Source organism: Porites lutea, chromosome 3, assembly GCF_958299795.1.
Source record: "Porites lutea chromosome 3, jaPorLute2.1, whole genome shotgun sequence".
NCBI lineage: Eukaryota > Metazoa > Cnidaria > Anthozoa > Scleractinia > Poritidae > Porites > Porites lutea.
The window spans coordinates 49,801,366-49,822,071 of record NC_133203.1 but is presented as its reverse complement, the minus strand read 5'-3'; the positions used below and the strand labels follow the sequence as shown (position 1 = coordinate 49,822,071).

The 20,706-nt window shown below is 38.7% G+C and overlaps 2 protein-coding genes across 2 annotated transcripts in view; one reads left to right on the top strand and one right to left on the bottom strand.

Annotated features, from left to right (window-relative positions):
- Positions 1 to 2,964: 2,964 nt before the first annotated feature.
- LOC140931364 (tRNA N(3)-cytidine methyltransferase METTL2-like) overlaps positions 2,965 to 20,706 on the bottom strand; it is a 36,784-nt gene continuing 19,042 nt past the window's right edge. The window contains exons 9-11 of the mRNA XM_073381166.1: positions 20,688 to 20,706; positions 16,740 to 16,805; positions 2,965 to 3,157 (exon numbers count right to left, since the gene is read on the bottom strand). The exon at positions 20,688 to 20,706 is cut by the window's right edge and continues 57 nt beyond it. Coding sequence (XP_073237267.1) covers positions 3,018 to 3,157; positions 16,740 to 16,805; positions 20,688 to 20,706 — 225 coding nt within the window. The 3' untranslated portion in view covers positions 2,965 to 3,017. The remainder of the gene's footprint in view (positions 3,158 to 16,739; positions 16,806 to 20,687) is intronic.
- Positions 8,566 to 10,240, top strand: LOC140931363 (protein escargot-like). The gene is made up of 2 exons (XM_073381165.1): positions 8,566 to 8,773; positions 9,052 to 10,240. The coding sequence occupies exons 1-2, from the start codon at positions 8,689 to 8,691 to the stop codon at positions 9,729 to 9,731; spliced, it is 765 nt and encodes a 254-aa protein (XP_073237266.1). The 5' UTR covers positions 8,566 to 8,688; the 3' UTR covers positions 9,732 to 10,240.

Genomic DNA, 20,706 nt, shown 5'->3' with positions numbered 1-20,706 from the left:
TTGGAAATAGCTGATATACTATTTATTGTTTCAGACTCCAAATAAATAAAACATGTATGTATGTATGTTATAGGGAGGGAGTACCCTCCTCCCTCCCCGGAAAAAAAAACGTACTGAGCTCATTGTGTTATCTTTTGCCAATCTAAGTCCGGATGTTACAAGTCAATAGATTTTCGTTCCATGTAGGGATAAAACAGTGCTAATTACCCGAGAACTCAATTATAATCTGCTGTGGAATGCTACCTGAATTTGTTCCATTTAACGAACTCGAATTCGGATCTACGAGCTCGTGCACGTGGTCAATCGAAGCTAATCGAGGGAACAAAGCCAATTTGCTGCATAGATCAGTATATTTTCAGTATTTCCTTTGTTACAGTAAAAGGAAAAGGAATCAGTCATGAAATAAATCTGAAAATGGGCTTGCCCATAGTCAATGGCTTGCCATATAAACCTTGTTGCCCGTGCAGACATTAGCGGATAATAGCGACCTTATTAAGATAACCTGTTTCTGCCTACGAGAACGGGTAAGCGAACATGTTTGCCACTTTGTTATATAAAAGGTGGCCATGATTTCCAGGGTAAGAGGCAATCTATCTGTATTCACGGCTACGCGTATGGGTATTTAACCATACCTGTACACAGAAACGGTATCTTAAAAGGTCTCTAATGTGGGGGAGCTATTGCAATTTAGTAATGGCCTGGGCGTCAAAGGGAAAGAAGGCCATGGAAAAAGAGAGCAGAGAAGCGGCTCTTGTGATGAAGGTAGTGTCCTTACTGAGTCCCTGTTGTCGAAGCCCTTCAAAACCTCTAATTTTATTCGTTCTTCCTGGCACAAAGCCGTATTTTTTCAGGGCTAGAGTCCACTGCTTGACTTGTTCTTGTTGTTGGTTTATTGATTTTTCACTCAATCCTGTTCGCTGTTCCGATAGCTTCAGTCTATCCTTGGAGACTCAGGGACAACTAACAGGCCATTCGCCACTTCCTCATTCATTGCCCATGATACACCTTGTTTATTCCCCGAAATTATGCATAAGGTCGTTTTCGCTTTCTCTTGGGACGACTGTCATATCCAGGAGAAATGAAAACAACCTCCTACGATTTTCTATTTTTTTTTGGGGGGGGGGGGGGGGCGGAGGGGGAGGGGGTGGAGGGATAAACAGGGTGTATTTTGGGCAATTATGAAAGCGGCCAGTTCCAAAACACTCATTTTAAAATTGGCGCCAAGTGCAAAACCTTCATTGACAATTTAGTCCCTGGTTCAGACGCCAGCCTGCGAGCAAGCTCTCCATTTGGGAGATATCGTGAAAAGTATAAGGCTATTCACTGTGGTCAGACGCCGAACTTTTTTACTAAGTCGAAACTAATATCGATTTACTTGAATTTATTTACACGAAAAGTTCGGCGTCTGAATCAGTTAGAACGCCTAACCCGTTTTTCCCTCTTAGCCCGGCCGGGAATTTCGACTTCGAACGGCTTTCCCATTCATCCACGCTAAATAATTTAGGTCGGTTTTATTCGAATTAGTTTTTGCTCACGAAAAGTTCGACGTCTGAAACCGGCCAAAGGTTTATTTTCATATCAAAGACTTCGCACGTAACCTCGTTTTCAAAAAGAGGCTTAGGGAAACTCGAAAGTTGGTCTTTTGGGATGGGATATTTAGATCACATCAAGAAAAATAATGATAAACGGGAATGCCAAATGTCTTTGAACTGGCTTGGTAAGAGTAAGTTCTCAGGGGTTTTAATGCTCTTGTCGCCAACTTTGCCTAAGGCTTTCCACAAACATCCGGATATTTTTTGGGAAAGTTAGTAGTGTCCGAGGTATTTCAACAATTCTCAGGTATTAAGAATTTTTTTGGATATTTTTATTTCTATTGACTAATCTGAGCCCTATATTTTACGCTCTTTTTAGCTTATTGTCGTGAATTAATACTCAGTACTACATCTTTTATATCAGTTGAAGCAGCGGCCATTTTGCAAACATCGGGTGATGGTAACATTGATGAGTCTGAAAACCCTCACTCTTCTTCCTCTACTCGTTCTTCTTCAAAACACTAACGTTATATATTTACGTAGACAATCCCATTACATACTTTCTAAAATCCCACAGGTGACCAGCTGGCCTGCGTCGCAGAGGTAATTTATCCCTATACTTCACCACAGGTTTAGTTTCGTCTGTAGCGAAGGCTAACAAGACGAACAAGTGACAAAATTGGCATAAGTACCTGTTCAAAATCGATTATTTTAAAACTAAAATAAAATATATTTAGACACCAGTAGAGGGGGTTTCGAGATAATATTAGAATTTTCTTTTTTGGCCATTTCCGGAAAGATATTTAAGCGATTTTACTTTGTCCAAAATGATTGCCATCTGCCCGTGAATATTCTTTTCCCGCCCTCCTTCACGGGCGCTTTGGGACGCGCCAGACGAAGCAAATAGAAAAGAAGCCAACCCAGAGGCATAACCGTTGTCAAATTAATTCAAAGCCTCCCACATTCTTGTCCCAGGAGGAACGCGTGACGAAACACTAAGAACGCCTGCGTGAAACACAACACACGTTTTGATCGCGGTGGAGGCGAAGCCAACTTTCACCGTCCTTCCGTCTTTTGCGCATAGTAAGAGAGAGAGAGAGAGAGCCTGGGTATGAGGCTAGGCTGTCCCTGCGTCTCTTCATTTACACTGGCAAATCTCGTCTCTGACAAGTTTCCATGTTCCAAGACTTTAGCACGCCAGTTTTTAAACAAGGAAATACAATCTAAAACAAGGCTATGGTAAACTGTCTACGTCATACAAATGATCGAATTAACTATCCACACTCAACTTTGTTCCTAGGGCTTATTTTTTGTAGTTTCGCGCAGTTTACATGGGAAAAGGCGTGGGAACAAGGTTGTATGGTAATGCATCACCGGGGAGCTGGGAGCAATTTTTATCCAAAAACGGACCAATAGACTATAAAAACTATAATTAAAAACGCGTTATCTTTAATAATGAGCGATATCTTTACATAACAGTAGTTTTCATGTTGGTTTCCGATACTTGCACTGAATCCAGATACGATACATTTTAAGCTGTCGCCCGCGATTTACTTGTAATCTACGATCAACGTAGTTCTGCTCTTCAACAAGTCCAGCCTGTTTAAACATGCGCGAAAGGTCATCTGAAAGAGCAAAGTACCGGGCATTAGTATGGTTAGGTCTTGAATGAAAATGGGTCCTTAGTCTTCTAGGACAGCGGGTAGTCACCAGGAAAGTCTAGGTACACCGTGTATGGCGAGCAGTGAAGGCGACTGTAAAGTTTGTAGTCGTAGTCAAGGATAATGTACACTAAACGTACCCATACACAACGTAACGAACCGGTAAACAATGGGGAAAAAACAATTTGTAAATGGTTGTTTGACACTGCTTGAGACATCAGCTTGAATGTATTCAGTCAATATTTTTTCGTCGGTATTTGTAAAACATTGAGGGTGGCCGAGTAAAACTATCATTTTCACAGACTTTAAATCGCATCATTGCTGTTTTAAATCGCACCATTTTTGCTCTATAGGGTATCATTCTGTTTCGAATACAAAATAAGATTTAAAAGCCTTTTTGCTTCCGCTTTTCAACAAACCGGCTAATTGATCATTAAAATATTGGTACTGACAGAATTCTTCGATTTCACAACGGCTGTAATTAAGTGGTAATTAAACTTCGTCGCGTAATTTTGGTCCCAAACCATACTTGTGATTTCAGGCAAAATTACACTCCACTCAGTTCAATTACCATTATAAACCAGTTAGTCTGCTAATGGGCTCCGCGGCACTTTGTTGTGGTGACCAGTGGACAATCTGGAATTTTTCTACCAATTATTCACTTCTTATTTTTATTTTTAACCACCCCCAAATCCAAAATTTTAAACATCGCACCCTAATTTGTATACATTGAAAACATTCGAAAAATCACCCAAAAATTCTCAAGAAATTATTGAACCATGGACTCCAACTTAATTGAGTCATTTTTTGGTTGAATGAGATCTTGGCTAGATATCTAAAAGGGTGGAAATCAACGTGAAACAATATATGCTTTTAACCCAAACTGCCCCCATAATCAAAGTGCATATTTATGATGCACAAAAGTTTGGGTCCGTTTGTGTCCTAGACTGCAAGACAGCCCGTACTTTTGCGTATTCAAGTACGCGAGAGCAGTCAAACGAAAGGTCTGGAACGAGGTTGAAAACAGAGAGCGAGACCGGGGAGAGACGCTTTTCTCTCGCGCGCTTCGCGCTCAAGACTCTTAAGCCACGCTTTACCGATTTCTTTACTGATTTTGAGAAAAAAAACCGACTGTTTTGCAGTCTATTTGTGTCCCTTATCATTTAGTGTTCTGTTTTATGAAGTGTTATTATTTCTTCGCGTTTCGACCTTGACCTTGCTAACTGAAGTGTACAGGTTTAAAAAAAGCTACGCGCGTAAAATTTTTGTCGAACTTGCTTACCACTGATATTAAACAAAATGGCTGTAACTGAGAACTATAAATTGAACACGCATTCCGATGAGTCATTGGTCAAATTAGAGTTTTTGAATTCCTGCCTAGGGAGGCTGCGTTTTGTTTGAAACAGAAAAGTCAAGGTTAAGGTAAAAAAAACTGCGGAATAATTTAATCAGCACACACACACAAAAAAATTGATTATAATATAACAAACTACTGCGCATTGCTACAGCCTGAGGGAGTCCAAAACGGGATTAAGAAAACCAAGGATGACCCAGGATTAGTTGACATTTAGACTCAAATCTACGCCTTTTTAAAAAAAATGGATTCCGGTTGATTATTTTTGGCTAACATTTTGGCTTAAAACGTATTCTCGGATTGTACAATTAAATTAGGAATAAAAACCTTGGCAACGATCAATCTCGGATAGCCCTTGTATCTCGAGCGACTTTTTTAGTCTTCACATGCGCGCACCGAAACCGGGTGAAGTGTCTAGGCGAATCCCGACTCTAACTGAACGCTGACACATCAGGAAAAGCTGCAAATCTCACAGCTGTAAACACCAACCAAACTACTGCTGAATGAACGCATAGCAGTAAAGATAATAGATAAGTTATTGAGGTGCGTACTGCGAAAATCATCATTTTGCATGTTTGAGTTGTCACCTTGGCGTCAAAATCAGACGCAGCAGGTGCACATGATCGAAGGTAATGTTTTCATTTCTCCTGTAAAATCAAGAACAATCCGAATTTTTTTTTTCTGTAAAGTACAAAATCACAATAGCACTGTGAAAAAGTACTGTGAAAAGTGGTTTCATATGAATGGTAACATCATAAGATTTCGTGCACAGACTCAAACGTTAGAAGCACATTTGCTGTCTCCAAAGTTGTCTCTCGGGGTGATAAGGGTGTAACGGCTGTCAGCTATACACATTTTTTGGTATTTTAGCGTCGCGTAAGCATGAATTGGCTGAAATTACTGAATAAAAAAACTCGGTTTAAACGATTCTCCCACGTACACACACAATGGAGGAATGAAATGCAGTGTAGCCTAGTAAAGTCTATGGTAAATATGAAGAAGAGTAGTACAGTCTAGTGAACTCTATGGGTCACGAAATGTCGTGGTATGATCTTTCAAATAAAACCTTTTCAGCAGAACGTTTATGCAGTAATATTTATTTCCAGTATATTTCAAGTCTCTTTCTCTCTAAAAGCGTAAGTGAGCACGAGGGAGAAAAAAAAACCAGTGATCGGGTACAAAAGACGATTTGCTCTTTTTCAGTGGTATAGACAAAACTCTAGCTTCATATTAGGTTTAGCTATGTTTGTTGCTAGCAAATATGCTAAAACACGCTATTGTTACAAAATAACGCCAAGCTATTTACTGCTTGTGTCGACTCGTGAACGCTTTTTGTACAAAAGGAAACTTAGCGATAAACAGACGCTTACAAACAAATCCAGCGTTCTTTCAGTATCAATTCAAGCTGACTCAACACATGTTCATCACAAAGTACTGAATAGGAAATTTGCAAATTAAGAACTTGAAGAATTTGTCCATGGCACAACAGCAAATTAATAAATATGAGTCCATATTAATAACAATTTGATTTCATTAAGTTAATCACAATACTCGTTTTCCGTTTCACAGTCCATAGTCCGCACAAAGGTCGTAAGTAAGAAGAGCTTTATATTGCTGGTTTAACGTACCAATGATGCATCAAGAAAAACAACGCAAAAAAATCAGCCTTGCTGAGAACAAAAGAATTATGCCTGCGCGCGTCCAAACACAAGCAGCAATTCTCTCCGCAAAAAAGAGCATCGGGTTGTTTTTCACCAATTTTTTTTTTTTAGTTGGAGGAAATAGGAAGTAGTTTAAACCTTCAGAAGAGAGTATTTCCGTCTTCGGACTAGCACGTTCTAAACTTTAGTCATATCCAAAAACGAACACACTGTGTTAAACGTATCCGGTGTGACTTTAGGTAACAACGATTTAAAAAGAATTCTCTGAAGCCTGTTGTTGATGCCAAAACATCCGTTTATCTTCACGCTCAGCTGAAAATATTTTAGTAACGCCAGGCGGCCATCAAGGATTTTTGCCTGTTTTTTGAATCTAAAAAAATAGGAATCTAGTTATATATTATCTCAGTGGCTGAACAGCTGTTATAGCAGTAAATCTTATTAAGTAAACTAGTAAAACCAGTCAAGTAAAATCCACCATTTATAAAATTCTGCACCAGGTTTCCGCAGACATATAGAATTCGAGATAAGCATACCACCCCTGTCTCACCATATACAACTCTTTTCTGTTTTGTGACTGTCTGGTCTTGGATTTGGGCAGAAAATGAATTGTGCAGATTAAACCAGACGCTATTTGCGAGCAGAAAGCCAAAGTTCTCGGGTGGTAAGGCAGCATCAGACACATTTCATACCCAAATTCTCGGCAATAGCTACCTGTTTGCGAGAAGCTTTCCACATACCCTTATGGCTACCCCCCACAGTACAATCAGCTTATAGCACCTGTATGTAACATATGAGAAAGATAAATCTACTTTGGAATAGTGCTTTTCTAAAGCGGGATTAGCGTTTTTTGTATCGGCAGGAAAAATTGCTGGGGTACGTGTACAAATATAATTAGACGTTGAAGAAATAAAGTTTTCAGTATGTATGAATGACTGAGAAAGGATGGGAATGAAAACTGAGCAGCGACTGAAATATGCACAGCTGCGGATGGCAAGAACCTCAAATCCGCTTTAAATGAATTTAAAATAGCTTGGAGATAGTGAATCAAGCCAGTGATAATTAAAAACAAAAACAAAATGATAAGATTTTTGTCAACAAAATAGGACTCATTCAGTTCTCCACTCTTAAGAGAGGAACAGACCAAAGAATTTTACAGGAATTTAGCCTATCATATTACGATGGCAGAGCAACTATTTTGCTGGAGTCAGTGGTTCTTATCTTGGCATAGCTTACAATATAATATAAGATTGTAAATAAAATTCCTCGCGTGGTTTCAGGAATATCAACACGAAGAAGTATGTCTTCCTCTCCTCTCTAATCCTGAGACGGAAGCTTTGAGTTTGAAGTCCACGTCCGGAAAACAATGATTGGCCAAGACTGAAATGAAACTATTTGCCAGCGAACGTCACTCTAAATAAACCTGTACAAGTTAAAGCCACGGAAAACTGGTTTGACGGCAAGCCCTCCCCTTGGTAATAAAAAATTCCTAATGCAATAATAGTTGGTTGCTTAGATAATCTTCGAAATCATTTCTAAACTTGAAAGAGCTTGCGGTTTCAACTGAACTTTCAATTTCGATTTCCTTCACCGATAAGTTCAAAACAGCTTTGGTTTATTTTTGGAGTTTGTAGAGGTGGGTTTCTTTTACAAGCAATATCACATGATATTAATGATTACTCTGCTGATCGCGCAGTCACCTGCTTGGACAATAGTTTACATGAACATCTAATGCGCTGTCATCCAATAGCGAGGATTCCTTCAGAATGATCGAGAAAGAGTTTTCATAAAAGATTAGCTGTTGAAAATGGGAGTTTAAACAAGTTGGCAACTCCAGTAATTATAATCCCGACTGAAATGCAAATTTTCTAGGGTTTATTATCGACTGTGTTTGATTTTGACTTCTGGAGCGACATGTTTGGGATGTTATTGTCCACTGTGGTTAATTATGTTCTTGTATTGACTTTAGGGCTATAACAATGGGTCGAGACGCTGAACAATGGCAATAAAGTTCCATCACCTGTTGTTTTCTGCTCTTTAATTCAAACAAGAGCTGATTTGCTCTAAAGCTCATCTTTATAGCGACACCGGAATTCCTATCGGTCTGATTCCTTGAAATCGAAGGAAGGGCGAAGTCGGGAATGCGCACTTCAGGTCAATAAGTCTTTTATCAGCATGCTTATGCCAGCTAGGGTGTGAATTTAATGAGGTTTTACCCAGTTGCCAAATAAGACACGGTTGATATTTTGATACCAAGCTTGCCTCCTGGCGCGGAATGGCAATAAAAAGGTGTATTAATGTGTTACACCTGACACATGACGTCACGGGCAATTGACCAATAAAAACACTTGAAACACAGACGGGCCTGAATCGCCCTCATCAAAAACTCCCTGCACTGAACGTTGCAAAGCACACGTATAGAGTTGTAATCGGACAGAAGCGAAATCTGCTGCTGTCAACCGGCAGAAAAAGCGCAGACGAAAATGCCTAAAGCGTTCCTTGTCAAGAAAAAGAGTGAAAAACTAAAAAGATTTCCTTCGAATCTGTTCGTCAAAAGGCAGGCAATCGGTGAGTGAAATAATGTATTGTGTTAATTCTGATGCACTTGTCATATTTTGGACAGGTAGCGAGGATAGAGAAAATTTTTTTAATGAACTTCGACCAAATCAAAGCATTCGCGTTTCTCGTGATTTGCGCTCGCTCTTTGCATTGACTTTGCCTAATTATCAAATGGCTGCTCTTTTGCCACGAATTTTTGATCGCTGGTTTGCGTTGCTAACAGTGCGCTGAATAATTTGTAAACCAAATATCTGATTCCTGCCATGTGTTTTCTGCACACGCAACAGGTTATAGTCAAGAACATGAACATGCTGCCCCGCATATCAAAAGCCCAAGAGTGCACTTACAAATACCCACCGAAATCAGGTGGGAGAAGAAAATATTCTCCTATCCAGCAGAAGTTTCTGGACTCGCAGTGCTTAGGGAAGCACCAAAGAGCGGCACCACAGAATCTCAGGAAAAACACAAACAACCTGACTATAGGAGCGTCGATGAAAACGGTAATGAGATCGCCCCGGGGCAGACAGCGAGAAACGAATTACAATGCCAAGAGTGCAGTAAAAGCTATTCATCGGTTACGTCGCTACTTCGCCACCAGCAATACCACTGTCACCCGCATCACAAGCGCCCGTTCCACTGCAAGTACTGCGATAAACTCTACATGTCGCTAGGAGCTCTTAAAATGCACATCCGAACGCATACACTTCCCTGTAAATGCAAAATTTGCGGGAAGGCGTTTAGCAGACCCTGGCTTCTTCAAGGACATATTAGAACCCACACGGGTGAAAAACCTTACAAATGTTCAAGCTGTCAGAGAGCTTTCGCTGATAGATCGAACCTACGCGCGCATCTACAAACTCATTCGGAGGTCAAGAAATACTGCTGCAGTTTGTGCTCCAAATCTTTTTCAAGGATGTCGTTGCTGCTGAAGCATGAAGAAAACGGATGCCCAGGAAACACTACTTGACTGATTTAATTCCAGAACTTTCGATTCGACCGAAAAGTCCCATTTGCCTTAATTCGAAAAGTTTTAATACCGCACCAAAAAAATCTCAGTTGTTTTTTTTGAAAAAATGTTTTTGTTGAAATACGAAGCCACAAATCAGGCACAACAAGACAATACTAGTTCACCTTGTGACTAATGGGTTTGCAACAGGTTAAAAACATGGCGATAGCTGTCCATAAAGACAGAGAAAAGCGATAACCAAACAATCAAAGTCTTAGAAATTCAAGGATGCAACCGAATACTTTACCATAACAACTGGATCACTCTAACTTTGCGGCCTAAAAAAGCGTTCAATGACCTCAGACATTTTGGGGAGCATACAGAGAGACAGGAAGCAGAAACTCGACCCAGTATAAAAAAGGAGCTAAAGAGTAGCTAGAAAAAATTGTTATAAGGTAATAATTTATATTGACGAACAGAAAAAATGTACAAAGATGATCGTTTCTAAATAAAGCGGATTTTCATTTTCAGTGCTCTAGTCGTCGATGTAATCCTAAGACAATGCGAACGCTATAATCTGTTCAGGCATTTAACTGCGCTAAACACCTGTCGACCTCAAGTGAATAATCTCGCACGAAGAAAAACTCCCTCGAAAACACCTTGAATTCAGCTTAATCAGAAACAAGCTTGTTTCAGAAAAGAAGCTATTGGTGTTGGCAAAGATTTGTTAACAAACCAGCGAGTTCATAATACGCAATTTAAAATCACCTGTTAGCGCCTCCAGGGAATCAATATAAATAACTGTACAGCTAGCTTGTTTTGTAATCTAATAATAAAAGCAACGAATATAGGATTCTATGATTATGAATAGCATTAATTTTGCAAGAAACATTTGATTGTCAAGCAAAACTAAACTGAAGTAGCCGAAATGAGTTGAAACAACATGACTGATGGAGTTCCTTCGCGCAAAAGAAGCAAAATTCAAATGATGGTTGCGAGGTGCAACATCCAGCATAAAAAGAGTCTTTGATAAAGGTTAGAAAACACAACAGGTTCTTAGACAAGCTCCACGGATCAGCCAATGAAAATCAGCCCTCAACCTGTCGCACCGAGACAGTTTTTAATCACAATTTACTAGCCATAGGCATGATTTATTTATCTTTGAGCGCGGGCGACCGTCAAATTCAATCAATCGCTTGTAATTAGTTTCCCTGCTGTTCAAACTAGCGGATAAAACTGTGCATTATGTTTCCTTATATAGCTGTTCTAGCAGTAGCTCCGCAAATTAGATTTCTTAGCCCCAACAGCGAAAAAAAGAAATATTGCTTCAAAGTTAGAAAGACAAATATGAATGCTGTTGTGTTGATCGAACGACTGGTTTGCAATAATCAACATAAGAAAAGTGCTTTCATTTTATCTCGCAAAACCTGCCAATTAACTAGTCAAATGTATTCACCATTTAACCTTATACAATATCTTGTTATTGAAGAGGGGCTTTATTTCGATAATCAATGCCAAATAACATCACGTCCCGGGAAACATTTCAGTCTCGACGACAGGGAATTAAAGTTGAAATAAAACCGACATATCCGGGGTATTTTCCCCTGTAGGTTTTTACAACCACCTGTTGTAACATTAAAATGTTTCTATTAAATAATCATTGCCAGTGAACACGCACAAAACTCCGCTAATTTTCGTGGTTTGTTTGTTAAATCAGATAATGCTGTTTTTCTAGGCTTTACCTCAATCAACGCTAGTGATGAATAAGGACAAATGTTAAGGGGTGACGTTTAATGGAACGAACGTTTTTAGCGAAAAACTTGGCCAACGGTTTCAGTCGAATTAAACTACAAGAGGAACTCTAGAGTGGACTTCCGGACAAAGTGAGTTCACCATATCAACCAAAACGTATTGTAGACCACCTATGAGTTTGCTGCGTGAAGAAGATAAACCTTCAGTGCTAAAAACAAGTTCTGGATTCATGTGAAGATAACGTGCAACAACGTTGCCCATTAAAAGGAGTCAAAAGCCGTTTCGTCGTATTCAGTGTCGATGAAGCGTACGAAATATTCACCTTATAGCATTGTCAAGTAATTCCACCTGTTTCCTTCAAGTTATATACATTTGGCGTGGGAGTAAAGACGCAACCCAAACGAGTCTTCCGGGGGAGGCTGCCGTATATTGACGGGGAGTCCTGACAGGAAGATGAAAGGACTTGCAAGTTCAATCAGACCATTTCTTTCCTGCTTGAAAGGTTTTACATGAAATGTTGGATTATACACACTCTCCAGTGCAACGAAAAATGGAGTTAAAGCTGGGTATTCCTCAATATCGTGTTAAAGGCTATCCTGCAGAAGGCATAGATTCAATCGCTTTACTTTGAAGCTTCCTTTTTTCACCCTCTTACAACCAGAAAAGGCCAAAGAAAAGATTGGACCGAAATAAAAGACCGATTGATTTTGTAAAATGCTGAATAATAAAATAGTACTATAGTGGAAAGACTTCCATTTGCATGGTGACAAATGGTCACGGGGGAAGATTTCGTCCAGACTCAAAAGTTAAAACTATTTTACAAGAAACAGCCGCCATCATACACTCAACAGTGACTCTAAGAGAGAAAACGCTTATTATGAAAATGCAACCTTATTTTAGTTTGAGCTGTTACCTCGAAAGGCACATTTTCTCACCTCTATTACTTCTCAGCAGCGGCATTGTGGTCAGTTCTGTTAGACAGTAAAAGAAATTTTCGCCACACATATTTTCAAAACACTGATAAATGAAAAAAAAAATGTTTGTTTATGTATTCGTTGAACGTTATAAAGCTTCCGATGGCTGACATTGTCAAAGTCGGCTACTGAAAAATACCTTGCCCGTAGATGCCTGTCGCTAAGCAAGGTTAAGTTAGGGAGCGCTAATATTGAAATAAAAATTCTCTTTATTAACGGCCAGTAGAAAAGAGAAAATATCATATTATCATATTAGTATACTACTAATACTTTCTACGATCGCGGCGGAGGCATTTTGGTACACTAGCTGCATGCCTTTTATCTGGTCACGATCCTTCCTCGCTGCGCGAAGCTTTTACCATATGTCTTGTCACTTTCAATTTTCTTAATGTTCTTTGTTTCATTAACATGATAATTATAACGCTGAGTTTCGTATTTTCTGCAACAAAAAGGCCATAATCTACTGCCTTTTGGAAATATCTGAGTCAGAAGAAAGGATTACCACTTACTTCACCTGTGCCCCCCCGGAAAACGTTCTAAGATAGACAGGGGTGTGTCTAACAAAGGACTCATTAAACCACAACAAAACGTCCAGTGAAGCACGAACATCCCACTATTTTATTTGTAATCTGTAATTTAAACACCCCGATTTAAAAAGTCACTTGACAAAAAAAAAATATCCTCTAAAAATATTTTTTAGAGGTTTTGGATGTTTGCGGCAACTGGACGTTGACAAATATTTAAAATAACGCGAGCATAATTACGAGCCTCGTAACAACGCCCTTGAGCGCAAAATTTTAGATAATTTATTATCCAATTATACAAAAACTGTTTTTAGACCTTCATTGTAAGCAGTCGGCCGGTTAGAATTTTTTTTTCTGGTTATCACAAAATATTCATGCTCTGTAAAGTGTTTTAAGTATGACTGTCAGAAAAAAAATGAAAGAGACAAAAGAGAAAGGTCTTCTGATGTTACTCCAGCTGGAACAATACAGAAAGCAGTGAATTACGAGAAGGAAAAGTTTGATATTAGCCTGCAAATACAGGCGTCTCTTATTGCTCCTCGCAGCTAGGGAAGAAACGACTATATTCACAGGCTAGTTTAATATGGTCTTAATCACTTCTTTTTCACTTTTCTCGTAGACTTAAACAAATACGGATCACTTGATTACAACTATGGTTACTACTTATGTGGATCAACAAACAACTACAACAACGAGCCAACCAACCAAACAAACTAACTAAACACAAACAAGGATGTAAGTAACCTGCTGCTCTTGGCTGAAGTTTTGTGGAGAAAGCCTGCTTCCTTAATAATCATCGTTGGAGGTCAGGAAAACCCTCCTTGACTTCCCAAGGTCGGATTCACCAGCAGCTCATAAAATCAAGCCAATTAATTTTTTCTAACTTTAGAAATTGTGGTTAAATCCTTGAGTGGACCGTGAAAAAAGGCCACTGAGAAGGAAAGTTCTGCGCTCTCTTTCTTTGTTTTAAAACTTCGACTTCCACAGGAGGAAATTTTTCGCTCCATGTCTCAATCTTTCTTAGCGTTTTTAGGGTCAAAAGGTTACTTTCGAAGCCATCACAATCGAGTCACGTACAACAATTAACGAGCAAATTTTAAATTCCATTAGCCGCAAGGCTATTTGTTAAGTTTGGGGCTTGCAATGTTTTCACTACTTTCAGTACGTGTAGAAAATCCTCAAGCAGAATTTGAACCACTAGTACTGCTCAACGTCCAGCATTCTAGCAAAATGAAATTCGTCCCATTTTTCTAAATTTCTAACTTTGAGGGCTAAATTCAATACATGGCTTTCAGTTTCCGCTCCGCCTAATTACGTGTAAAGCTTAGCAGGTTTCTTTACTTTAACGAGCACGTACTTACACAAAAAATAACAAATTGTTGCAGCAAAGTCTTAAAAAGGATAACAAATACCACCCTGTATATTACCCACCGAAATTTTCGTGTTGGAAGTCATGTTTTTGTTTGAAAGAGTATTAAAACACAAAATGTTCAGTGAGACTTCACAAGGAACCGGTAGCGCTTATCAGAGCATATTTAAATCAGGAAAGCATGAAAATGTAATCAATCATTATTAATTTCTAAAAACGAATATTCCAGGGTGGTCATGGTACACTTAACTTTTCGTAGCTGTGGGAAACTTGAAAAGCTCGTCTTACATAAGTTACGCCCTACTAAAGATTGCAGGGATCACGATTTTAGGTTTAAAAGCGTTCGCAATTTTCTAATATTTTTCATAAAACTACTGTAGTAGCTAATGCAAGAGATGATTCCATCGCGCACTGTGAATTATAGCGATTAAAAATGCTCAATTCTGTAAAAAGCGAAATTACAGTGATTTTACTCACTGGTATGTGTACCACATGACACCTTATGGCGGCAAAGATAAAAAACGGACATAAAAGAGAGCACTGAATACGAAATGTAAAAGCAGCACCGTGGGAAAGTACATATAACTCCCGGAAGTTTACTGAAAAGTGTCATTTGTAGAAGAATGGGTACAACTTAGCTGCTATCTACAAAAATTCCAGTTAAAAAACATGAACACCCGTACTTGCCCAAAAGGAAAAACGCCTTAATCGTCCCGAGGAAATGAGAAACTTTGATCCAGAGTCCCAAAAGGCGGAAAAATAAAAAGACTTTTACCTCCAATTCTGTCCTCCGCAGCAGTCAAAAATCATGACAGTCGACATACAGTCGATATATCGATCCCTTGTGATCTGTTTTCTAAGCCGGTATATGACTGTTATTGGGTTAAAGTGTCAAGCTAACGAGATTTTGAGAAGGTCTTCAAAAGAGTAACAGAAACCTGGTATATAATATTGAACAAGTTCTTATCTACTAATCTCAGTGGCAAATAAAAAGATAGGAAAATTAACAACAAATGGCGCCGTGAAATGGTGAAAATAAAGCGCAACTTGGTACGTTTGGCACAAAGGCTGTATAAAAACACTGATATCGTATAGATAGGGAATGCAAAGTTGGCTAGCAAAACTTGGCTAGCTTAATGTTTACGTCTAGACACGAGAGTGGCGCATCACTTTGAGTGATTCACCAGCATTAAGAGCTTATTTCGTACATAAACCGCGGGATCGATCGTAAGGGTACACGGGTTTTAAATCAAATCATCGCCTCGGCGCACCATTTCTAGCCCTACTCTGTAAAGCAGCAACTTGAAATTTCCATTTCCTAATGATCAGAGAGCGAAAGAAACAAATTGGAAAAATTGCGAAGGATAGTGAAAGCACATCTATAAAGGAAGTGAACCGATCAGCGAATTCCTTTTTGAATTTGAATTTTCGAAGTATCCTTGTTCCTCTGCGCTGCTATTCAGACAGTATTCAGTCATAAAGCGAAAGAAACAAATTGGAGCAATTTTAAAGTACGTTACGCGAATCAGTTCTTTTTCGAAGTATCGCTGTTCCTTTGCGCCGCCATTAACACGTCAATTACAAAAAGCCAATACATAATTCACCCATAGCTGAACCATTCACAACCGCGCCAGGACTAGCTCAGTCTGCAGAATAATAATAATAATAATAATAATAATAATAATAATAATAATAATAATAATAATAACATAATTTATATAGCGCTAACTCCACTAATTGACCAAAGCGCTTTACAATTCATAACATTAAAATAATTAAAAAGATCCGACTGGTAATAAAATATGAATAAATTTAAAACCTATTTGCAGTCTTATTTATAAAAATATCACAATAAATCCTATTCGAAATTATCAAAAAGTTAAACATTATATGCTTTTTTAAAAAGATCGGTCTTCAAGTGTTTCTTGAATAAATTAATTGTATTTAAACTTCTAAGATCTAATGGCAGCTCGTTCCAGAGTTTAGGTGCAGCAACGGAGAAGGCCCTGTCTCCGTATGTTTTAAGTCTTGACTTCGGAACTGCTAGAAGTTTTTGATCAGTAGAGCGTAGCGTACGTGAACATGTACGATAACTAAGTAATTCCGTGATATATAATGGTGCCATACCATTTAGCGCATTTAAAAGAGCGCTTGACTACTATGCGGGAGGTCGCGGGTTCGATCTCCTGGGCAGGGCCAATACTCAGGGTCCTTAAAAGTAACTGAGAAATGAAGGTACAGCCTTTGCCGTGCAAACAGCCAGACCTTCGCTCGGCTCGGATGACCACGTAAAATGGCGGTCCCGTCTCCAGTAGGAGACGTAAAAGTAGTATCCACAATTTGTACTTTGGTGCTAAAGTACAAATTGACTCAAATAAAGTGCGTCTTTTTTTTCACATCAAAATACTACCTTGTGTAAAGAAGTAAACCCTTGTTCCATCTCCACGGACGTAGAAATTTTCTGCTAAGCATTTACCTGAAAAAAAAAAAATGAAAAAGGGACAATTTTATGGAAGAGAAACAAAACAAAACTAACAAGAGCTAAAAGTTAAGTACAATCGAACTCCGAAAGAAACGCCTTTTGTTAACAAAATGCCTTATAACGAGAAAAGAGGTTTATCAAAAGTTATAAATCATTGAGATCATTGTGATAAACTGAGACAAACTTGAAAACAGCAGGCTTCGGTCCGCTAGATTCAGGCAATCCGTTTAATCTTCCTCAGTTATGGCCATACGCGTGCTCCTTTTCTGGCATTTCTGCTTCTCTCTTACGTTCCTCTAAAATAAGTTGCAGTTATTTTGATTTAAAGGGACTGTTTAGTTCATTTTGTTTACAACCCCAATTTCGCGCCCATTTTCAGCATAAGAGTTGAGAAATTACTTGTGAATGATAAAATCATAGCTTCATGTCAAACAAATATGTCTCCCAAGCATTATTTCAAACTTTCAAAACAACAAAAGTGAACTTTGAAGAACTGTTAGGCTAACAACTTTTCAAAAACCACAATGGCAATCCGTTTCAATCTTCTTCACGTTTGTCCATCCGTGCCGTCTTTAGTATTTGCAGTGTTTTTTATACCTTCTTGGAACTTTTTGGGCGGTTATTTTAACGTTTCAATCAAATTTGTGGCTGTTCCCACTGTTTGAATTTTGGTAAATTTCGTGACACTGCTCCTTTAACTGACTTTTAAACGGTTAATTTCGTCTCCTGTGAATCAGATATGTAAACGAAGTAGCGGTTAACGTTCACAGGGCATTTTACACTCTGACGTTATAGCTACAGACAACTCTGTCGAAAGCGACCATCCTTGGTGCACGACAAAGTGGGCGGAAAAATCAATAAACTAAGCTCAAACTGAACTTATTAACGTAATCACGTAAAGTTATTACCTAACAAGCTAAAACTTAGGCAAACAGACAACTGGCAATAATGTTTCCCATCGAATAGCGCTTGGAACTGTTGAGACTTCGTACAAAACATTTTGCATCAATGTTACAATCCACCGTTTTACCTATGGATCATATTACAGCGATAAACCGCTATTATACACTTAATGTCAGATCCCGAGGGAAACAGTTAGTTTTGTTTTCCCAAGAGTCCTGATGTTTCCCGAGACGAAGTCGAGGGAAACATCAGGACTCGAGGGAAAACAAAACTAACTGGTTTCCCGAGGGACCTGACATTAAGTGTTTTGTTATACTTCTAGACTTTCACTTCAACAGCAACAAAAGAATAACCGGAGCGAACCAAAACAGTCGACTCGGTACTTATAACAACACAAATTTAATTCTCAAAACCACTGAATGAATGATTTACAAACAAAAGTACTTTCCTCATATTATCTGCATCTTTTTCCTCCACTAGCTGCTGTTTTTCTTCTGGGAACTTCTGGGATAACTTTAAAAATCGTTGCTTTTTAGCTTGAGGCTTCGTTTTTGTGTTGTTGTGTTCATTCACGAAAAAGAAAACTGGCAGGACCTGGCAGTGTTTTTCCCGCCTTCTGTCACACCACTTTCCACCATGCTTTGATCACGTGCTGCAATGTATCCCGAGCGGGATACATTGTTTAATGTATCACGATCGGGATACATTTGATTTTAGTCAAGGCCACGTGACCAAGAATCAACCAATGGCAGTCCCTGTTTAGTTGAGTGAAAGTCTAGGAATATATAACAACATGATTTGTTGTCTGTGTGATTTTGCTAAAAGGTGCCCGCTAAGTTTTCGCTTGAACACGGGCATCGCCCGTGTTCAAGCCAGTGTAGCCGAAAAAAACCAGGGGGCTTGGGGTCTTGCTAGGTGCTAGCTGAAATCAATGCGGTGACTCATAATCATAACACTGCTAGCAGAGCTTGGGGGAAGTGATTGACGAGTCATAAGCTTCATGGGTGGGGAGGGTGAGTAATGGCTCCTTGGTGTTGACCGTCTAGAGACTCAGTACAGGCACCTTGTATGAAATCCAGACCGAGTGACATTTGGCGTAAATACCACGAGTGATATTTATGCCAAATATCACCTACAAATCATGCTATTGATTGTTTATACTACTACCCGTAGAAGGTTTGTAATTTTCACATGTAGGTATTTCAAATTAAGCTGAAATACCACTGCTCTAAGCCAATCAAATTGCCGAAATTTCTCATGTAGTAGTATAAGGAAATTAATAGCAATTTACCGACTGTGATTATAATATTTCAGCTTGTGAGGTTGTGAGTTCCAGCCTTCGATTAACTACTTTATTTCCCGATGTTACTCTGTCTGTTTCATTGCAGATGAGTAAATTTTCCGAGGAATTTGTCCTTGGGTTTCTGCTGATATTTTTTGCTTCATGTTATTTCTTGTTTCACACCTGTTATAAATGTTTTGTCAGTCCAAAGCAGGATTTTAACAATAGCGTCAAAAGAGAAAAATCAGTAGTTTTTATGAAACCAGTCAATGTTATTTTAATATCATATCAAAATATGTCTTATTATTATATAACTTAAGGATAAGAATTAGCGGAAAGAGTTTTACACAACATTTCGATGTTGCCATGACATCCTTATCAAGTGAGAAGATGAAAAACTAAAATTTGATTTTAGTTTTTTTTTTATTCGTGAGTGTTTACAAAATTTATCGTACATTATGTAATAACTGTGTTACTAGGTCAGCTTTCCCGCGAAAACAAAGATCACCATTGCTAGTGCTACATAATAAATCGCGCCTTTTGCAGGAAAAAAAATATGCAAGTAAACTGGTTTGGTATTTCACTGGCGTTTATGTAATAAACAGTACACACTACTTCGGCACTTAGAGAAACGAAATGTTCTCAAGTTCAAAAATTAACATTTTCAACACTCAAAGAGAAATTGCGTATCTCCAAGTGGCCATGTAATATCCTCTATTACACTAGCCTTGCCAGTATTTGTGCAAAATAGACAGTAACACCATGTCAAAGCTGGGGTGACAGTTTCATTAGTCATTCCAATACCATGGAAACATTTATAACATTTATATAACATGCCTTCAAAAGCGCGCTGCTAGAATAATTATAAGGGATGCTCCCTGGGACGCTCCCTCTACGGCTCTTCTCAGCGAACTTAATATTAGGGCCATTTATACGAGGAAAAATAAAACGCGTCTTTCATTAGACGCGTCCTAAATAAGACGGAAAACTATCCCGTATAAACGGCACATTAAGAAGCGACTTAGCAAAGACGCGTCTTATCGAAGAACAGGTGTTAGGGGGCGTTCTAAGATAAGACGCGTCTTAGCTAAATTTCAAACTGTCGTTTATACGGGATAGTTTGAGTCTTATTTAGGACACGTCCTATGTAAGAGTTGGACGCGTCTCATTTTTCCTCGTTTAAACGGCCCTAATCTCCTATTTCAAGAGCAAGTGGCATAACTAAAGTAAGGCATTAACTGGTCTGCTGCCTGGCTACACTGCCTAGAAGTTTTTGAGATTCAGGGCAGTCTATGCCAGGAAACAAGAAACAGCAAAAGAAATATAAATTTGCCCAGAATTAAACAGTCATACGGACAGCGGTCATTTATGTCCACTGGCTCCAAGCTTGTGGAACAGACTTCCTGAGGAGTTGAAAGACTGCTCTACATTAACGTCTTTCGAAGAAAAAATTAAGCCAATTGAAGTTTGCAAATTGTAATGAACAATCCTTAGTAATTCCTTAGTTAGTTTATCTTCAAATTCTCGCCTATGAATCATAGCTTTTTGATTGATTATTGTGTTTCTTATTTTATTTTTATTTGAGGGCCATGGGTAGATTATCGAGAGATATTACATGCTACCCTCAATAAAAAAAGGTTTATTATTATTATTATTAAGCTGCAAGGACAAAACGAAAAAGGAAGAGTTACCTTTTTTAAATCTGAGCTG

Coding starts and splice junctions, on each gene's coding strand:
- LOC140931363 (XM_073381165.1), top strand. CDS start 8,689: ATGCCTAAAGCGTTCCTTGTCAAGAAAAAGAGTGAAAAACTAAAAAGA. Junction 8,774..9,051: donor CGTCAAAAGGCAGGCAATCG/GTGAGTGAAATA, acceptor CACACGCAACAG/GTTATAGTCAAGAACATGAA.